Raw genomic sequence first — 7788 nt, 5'->3', positions numbered from 1 at the left:
CCCCGCCCCGCCGGGGCTGCAGGAGCCGCTCCGGGCCCGGGCACGCCCCGAGGGGCTCGGACCGCCGGGGCTGCGGCAGCGCCTTCGCCCTCCGCCCGCCCGCAGCCCTGGCCCCGCTCCGGGCCGGGCGCCCAACCACCATCACCACCACCATCACCACCATCACCATCACCACCATCACCACCACCGCCGCCCGCAGGAGCAGCAGCGGGACGGCCCCGCCGAGCCCCTCCCCGCCCCCGCTGGGGCAGCCCTGCCGAGCGCAGCGCAGCCCGGACGCTGCGGGGCGCGGGGCCAGGGGCCGAGGGGATCCCCCAGAACACAACCAGGGCTGGGGCTGGCCCAGCCGCCGCGGGCACGGCCCGGGACAGCGGGGGTGCTCCGGCCTCTGGAGCGAAGGAAGCGCAGCCCCGTCCCACGCAGGGCGAGTACAGCCCGCAGCGACAGCCAGCACACGGATTTAATCCAGAAAGCGACACGATGCGCTCCCAGTCCCCAGCGCCCCCAAGGAAACCCAGACCAAAGCACTTTTACCCTTCCAGGAACCTGAAGGTAATTTATAATTAACCTACTGATGGTGTAGGGGTCTTCTTGGAGTTTCTTTTAAGACAGCAGGCATGTTGCCCTTATACTTCCTGCAAAATTAATTTGATTACTGCAGAAAGTCATCTGCAAAACGGCAGAGTTAAAGGAGCAGGGCTCACTCTTCTGCTGCAAGGACTAGCTCCTGCTTTTTACTGTTGTACCCAAGCTATGAGACCCAAGTACAACCTCCTGCTTTGAAATTCACACCCATCTGACCTCAGTATTACCACTGGACCTGGAAAGCAACACAGACCCAGCAGGGAGTTTCTGTGCCTGACCTCATTCCCAACAGTGGAGTGCCCACCATCAAAGAGCCACCCGACCCTTACCCAGTGCTAAAGTACAAACGACTGCATTGGAGCTAAATTTCAGAGCTAAAATGTTTGGAGAGTTCCACATAGAAGGACATAGAGAAATGAGTTAAATGGGCTTAACTGAGATCATTAGTTTACCTTCACAGGAATAGACCTGGGGAAGAAAATGTTTTCCAAGTGAGAACAATCAAGTTTTCCGGCTGAATGAATAACCAGAGGAAGCAAGTACATTGGGTCTCTACTTCTATGTTTAGCACCATTTAGAAAAAGCAAATGCAATACAGAGTTCATAGATGTGTACAATGCTAAGCATAAATACAGGTTTGGGTATTTAGAGTTCCAGGGTCAGCACCCTGAGCAGAGCTGGCACAAGTTACAGGAGTGACATGGAAGAACGAGGAACAAAACCGCAGCAGAGGCGACACAAGTAACAGGCCTCCAGGTGAGCACAAGTTAAATTTGTAACAGTTACATAAATTTTAGAAGGATACATATCAGAGTCCTTGGAAAACCACACCTTTGAAGCTGTAACAAATATTCTCCTCTGGCTTTTCCAAAGTACAAACACGAGACAACTACTGAGAGTAAACAGATGTAGCACATCTTACCTTTCTGCAAACAAGCTGTACATCACCTGTGGCTGCACTACATGAACAAAAATGGTCAGTCACACAGGAAAAATGGACAGAGCATCCCCAACAACAACAACATGTTAGTGATCACTCACACCTTTGGGAGACCCGTTGCATAATGTATCCAGGCACACAGAGCCATTTTTACAGTGACACCTTGATAGCTCTAAAATATGCATAACAAGTTCTTGTAAAGGCCCACATTATACATTTAAATTACAGCATGTTAGCAGTTTGCTGGAACAGACTATTTTTTTAAGCCCAAAATTTGTTTTTCATAACCTCACATCATCCCCTTTCCTACAGTTTAAAAATTAAAATATTTTTTAAAAATTTAAAACCATCTTTTTCTTTAAAATGAGGACCTGAAATTCACTCTCATGGATAAAATTGCATCTTCATGACTTGGCCACACATTTTCGACTAATAGTTCCAAGGTTGACCAGCAGTGTTTTGAAATGCTTGAAACTTTGATACAAGTTTATAATACAAAGCAGCTCACTAGTAGCATTTATTCTGTGCAGAGCACACAAAAGAAAAAAAAAAATCAGAATTCATTAAGAACTATTGGATGAAAATAGGGCTACATGGAAAATTATTTAAGGGAAGAAACAGGTAAACAAATTACTGAATTAAAAGAGAGGGAAGAAGATCCATACCAGTGGATCAATGATAGGTCATTAACATTTTAATTAAGAGCAAAGCATCTGTGTTAGTTTAATGCAGATGAACTTCACAAACCAAACCAGACAATGCAGAAGCTAGAAGACTGAGGCCCCTCTGAGAAGTAGTTAAGAAGGAATTCAGGCAAATAAGAAATAGTACAAGTGGAAATCCATGTTCAGCCAGGACATCATGAGCTGCACCTGCAACTGCAGAGACCATGGGACATAAATAACCACACTGAATTCATATTCAGGGTTCTCATTAACAGAGGAATACTGGCAAAAAACAAAGCAAATGCAAAGACAAGTCACAAAATTACATCAGAAGTTGGAAAAGTAGTAATCAAAAAATCAATTTATAGGGAAAAGTTTAGAAATTGCAGTTTGTTAAAGGGTAACTACACCCAGTCACAAGGAGAAGAAACATTGCAGGCTGAGGTTTTAGAGCAACACAAAGTTCAATGTGGGTACCAAAAAACAGAGCTAATCAGGTAACAATCCCCAAGTCACTTCAGGGACAGGCTGACCCTTTCAACATTACCTTGAATACCTGTACCACACACAGCAGCTTGGTTTCCACAGGGCTACAGTCCCAGAAACAACACATGTAAGAATGGAAGAAAACCACTGTGGATTTATGAGGGTACAATAAATATATATAAAATCAGAAAAATATCTGAATATTTACTTAAAATACAGGAGGGAAGTGCTGAGCTTGAGGTGGTAATTAGGCAAAACCTGACAATTTTGGCTGGCAAAATCACCAAGAGAACTGCTGGGGTCCCTGCTGCTTGGACAGTTAAAAGTCACAACTAGACAACACTGATGCCCAAATCCAGTCCAAGGATCCCAGTGACGTGGCCCAGGATGCATGTCCTCATTTCACTGCAAGTGAAAATACAAGTTTTTCCTCTTTTGCAGTAATAGGGCCAAGGCAATAATCAAAGACAATGCACAAATTAACTGCAGGCCTGTTATAAGAATTTATAAGAACTATGTTCAAATATTTCTTCCAGGCAATAAATCATGATTTTTCATTTCTTAGAACCAGCTGAACACCATTTAAACATAACCTCTTGTACATTTGATTTACATACCCAGCTTACTCTATCAAGTACTGTTTTTACACTTTTCTCATGTATGAAAATTATGCACCAAATAAGATTCCAAACTTGAGCAAGCTCTAATCCATGCATCCTTTATTCCATTACAATCACTGTGTTGCTCTCTAGCAACAGGACACAAACTGCAATCAATCGCAATCAATTTATACAACAATCTGAGGCTTACAGTACATTTAAGGCCTTTAAATTTGGAAAAATTAGACCTATCCTAGCAGTGTAACAATTTTTAAGTGTTTTGCATTTCTGATGCATAATCTGTGCGATTCCAGTGTCAAAGAATCAAATTACTTCTAAACTAAAAAGATCAGCTCAATGAAAATTTAGTTACATAATTCATCAAAACATAAATGTGTAAATTCTATTTTTTTTTCTTGTCCTGGAAACTTTATAAAACTTTAATAGCAAAATAATATAGGGATAAAAACATATTTTAACAAAATGTATTCAATCATATACAAACCAGAATTTTGCAGTTTATTGTAACTAGACTTAAATTAAAACTACCAATTAAGAATCTATGCACAATGTAAATTCAAATATGTACAGTACTTTTAAAAAGTCTACAGGAATGCTTTACAGAAGGAAATGTCTGTTATGGCTATTATTCAGACAATCTGAATATTAAAATGAGTTTTCTAGTAGTAAATTTACACATTTATTTTTAAACAAAAGCAGTTTTGTCCCTAGATCCTTTAAGAATATTCCAGTTATGTTTATACAACTAATGGAGAGGTCGTTACAGAGTTTAGCCCCATATAGTAGTTTGTTTATTTTCAGGTAAAAGTATATTTAAATAATTTACTTGGGAAGATCAGTAAGTTAACAAAAGAACACTAGAAGGGAGGAGGGGGAACTTCATCACAATAACTTTCCAGTTACAATACCACAGCTAGAAACTTCACAGAGAAAGTACTCCCTTAGATTGAACCCATGATTGTTCAGAACAAGCTGTAGCTCATAACAGTTGTGCTCTCCACTCTGAGAACACAATGGGGAAAAAGTCTTTGTAGGACAGAATTAGAAATGATCTGAAGTGAGACAGAGAAAACTGATCTTCGATTAATACAGCACTAGGTAAAAAGTGTCCCCGTAAGCAGCTAGGATTCCCACTTCCTTCAGGGCAATGAAGCTAAAAATTGTTGGAATTACAGTAGTTGACCATATTTGTGTGCATTAGTAGAATCATTTCCAGATAGAAAAGACAAATTTCATCAGATGTTTGATTAGAACACCCTCAAGACAGGGTATTTCTTCATAGTATAAAGCTATTACAGCTATCCAGTTAAAGCATGTGCAAAACCAGGTAATTTCTTCCGTTCACAGTAACTGAGGTAAAATCAGGTAGGCTTCTTCAGGAGTTGGGAAGTTCATGAGATATGAACTGTTTTAGTCTCTCTAAGTACTGTGCATAAAGCTCTATGTCATTATGCCCAGCCCCTTCCACCCAGAGGGGCTCCACTGCTCGTGGACATCGCTCGTACATGGCCAGGCCATGGGAGAAATCAATAACCTCGTCTTCGGTACCGTGGATGACCAGCACAGGAGAGGTCACTTTAGAGATCTTGTCAATGCTGGGGGAAGGAAAAGAAAGACACAGCTCAGTTTGGGGCTTTCAGTTTCACATCATTAGGGAAAGCAAGCTCAACTGTTGACACACAGCCCAGTTACCATGGCATGTTTCTAAATGGCTGCAGACCACTGGAGTTGTGCACAAGTGAAATGGGACAAGGCTCATTCCCAAAACACAGGTGTGAAAAAGGAGCTTGCACTGCCACCACCACCATCCCACCAGTGCTAACAGCAACAAGTTTGAGTGGGCAGCATGCAAATAGTTTGGCACCCAAAAATCCCCAACTAAATGAGTTACTGTATCTATCACACAAAGCACTGTGAGGTAATAAGATTCCATGGGACATTCTGCAAGCATGGACTCTTCTCACATGACACATTATCACCTAACAATTTAACAGCTTAAAAACTAATTAAATACATTCCAGTCATAAGATTTCATTAACAACAACAAAAAAAGGCTTTGGCTCATGGAGCTTAAACCTGTCTTTGAATCCCCAAATTAGGCAGATTCAGCTAAAGGAAAACAATCTGTTCTATTGATTGTTTAAGTTCAAACAATGAAATAGAAAACTGTGGGAGAAGAGCATTACACAGGGATATTTAACTGCAAACCACAGAAATCACACAGGATTTTCCTTTATGTAACCAGCCTCTTTGCCAGCTGTGACTGCAAAGTGGCTTTAGAGTGACATTTTTCCTTTTGTCCAGCTACCTTTAGCAGACCAATATAGCTTGAGACTACCTGTCACAGGAAAATGGGTTCTGAGGGGAGGGAAGAGTGACAAAGGCACCTTCCCACTGAAGAGGTCAGGCCAGAAAAGCCCAATTATGAAGCATCCTGGTAGCACATGAACTTGCAAGCAGTGAAGAGCAGCTTTCACTGACTCTCCTCAAACAGGCCCCAGCTTTTATTTCCAGGCAGCCATTTCCTGCTGATAATTACCAATGATTCCAAATCTGTGTAGAGACACCACGTGCTAATGAACTCTCAGCTTCCTACCTGCTCCACTTCCATCAACAAATGCAGGAATGTGGAGAAATGAGTGCTGGTACTACTTAATTTTATGGGAGGACAAATGTATTTCTTTACGGCAGCAAATAAAAGGTGTTTGAATTTTCCTGCTCCTGAAGAACAAGAAGGCATGTAATTTTGGAATGACCATTGATCTTACAAAATGATCAAGACTGCTTAAAATTATTTTAAAAATACAGATGCAACCATACCCTAACTTAAAAACAGGTTCAAAAAAGTTTTATGAAAATTTAAAGTTAACTAAAAAGATGTAAACTGAAGCACTAAGCCTCACACTTTCAAACCTCAGCATTTAGCATTCTAGAGAACTGCCATTGGTACTCCAGTGAACAGCTGAGTGTGAACACATTTCTGTCTCTATAGCTGTCAAAAAAACCCCCAGGTTTCATGTCATTTAAGGTACTATTTAAAATTAAAATGCAGCTTTATTTCACATTTCCTGTGTGAAACTTGAGATGTGTGCAACTATACTGAATTTAAAAAAAAAATCCCAACATAAAAGAGGCATCAAAATAATGCAGATTTTGTTTTTCCCCATAATTTTCATCCCAAAATTAGTATCATATCTAATGTAAATACTTTACAATCAATATGCTGTATAAACTGAAGTTTTAAGCCCATGAAAGGTCTGGTATAATAGATCTATCAGCTAAAACAGCTACAGAATTGTTAATAATTTTTGTGGCTAGACACTAGGTTCTCATTTATTGTAGGAAACCCCTTTCACTTCAGTATTCATATAATGAAACAATTTTTTTCACATATATTTGCAGACCATTAAGCCAGATAATATTTATATTTTGCAGAAAATTGGAAGCCATCCCATTGCCAAGTCAGCAACTCATAAAGCAGTATTTAAACTGCACATTAGCCTTACTTAGTATTCTCAGCCACACAGCTCTGCAGCTAGAAAAATCTACAGAGACTAAATTCTCATAGAGTCCCAACATAAAATGCACATAATAGCAACTCACTGTAGGTGCACACAGAACTATTTTGTTTCCCACTGTGAAGACAGACAGTTGAGCTGCACACGTCCATAAAGAGCACTGCTGTTTATTTTCCCTGCTCCCAGTACCAGGGAAGTCAGACTGACAGCAATGAACAGCTCAGTAGGGCAAGAACAAAATACTCAAGTGCTACAGCACACCTGCTGTCCCTGTTCCCCTTCCCACTTTTCTTTTTAAAGCTGTCATTTGATTTGGCTTGTAACAGCTAATCACTGTTACTTCTGTAATCAGAGCTATGTTCAAGGCTTTGTTTTTTCCTCTCTTGCAGAAGCATTTGCAAATATTGGATTTCAGGTTTGAGGATGATGAATGAGCTGGAGTATAAGTGCTTCAAATTCAGTCTGCACCTCCAACAAGTTAATTAATTAACTAATAATATGTTTGAAAGGATTCTAAACATGGGAACTGTGAGAGCCACTATTACTTCACCACCATTCCTCCTAGCTGTTCTGGCTTATGGATTTTTACCTATGGCCTCCCACAGCTGCTAACTTTAATCTGTTGTAACCAAAATAAAACAAAAATAAGAAATGCTATGAATTTTCCTTACTATACTTATCACAAGCATGACTTTCTGAAGTAAAGCCAAGTTTTGACCAAGACTTCAGAGAGTGTCTGTTTTATCTTCTCCCTTCCGTCCACCACTAAGCTTTTTACTTGTGCTTCCCCTTGCCCTGCTGTAGAGACACTGGCTTCCCCCCTCATATTCTTCCATAACTTAAACTGTATCAAATGAGAAGTTCCAAAAGATTCCTAGAATATCTGCTGCTTCCATGACCTCTACTATTCCCAAATAGTTGAGTACTCCAGGTCTGTTGCAATTTTTCCTGTGAAAACTAGACTATAAAAGCAA

General features: G+C 40.7%; 1 protein-coding gene across 1 annotated transcript in view; it reads right to left on the bottom strand.

Moving 5' to 3' along the window:
• Window positions 1-3378: 3378 nt before the first annotated feature.
• ABHD17C (abhydrolase domain containing 17C, depalmitoylase) overlaps window positions 3379-7788 on the bottom strand; it is a 28167-nt gene continuing 23757 nt past the window's right edge. The window contains exon 3 of the mRNA XM_009089983.4: window positions 3379-4891. Within this exon, the coding sequence (XP_009088231.1) occupies window positions 4672-4891 (220 nt within the window). The 3' untranslated portion in view covers window positions 3379-4671. The remainder of the gene's footprint in view (window positions 4892-7788) is intronic.

This window comes from Serinus canaria, chromosome 10, assembly GCF_022539315.1.
Source record: "Serinus canaria isolate serCan28SL12 chromosome 10, serCan2020, whole genome shotgun sequence".
In the NCBI taxonomy this organism is placed as follows: domain Eukaryota; kingdom Metazoa; phylum Chordata; class Aves; order Passeriformes; family Fringillidae; genus Serinus; species Serinus canaria.
The sequence above is the reverse complement of the archived record's forward strand: the minus strand, read 5'-3'. Positions and strand labels throughout refer to the sequence as shown.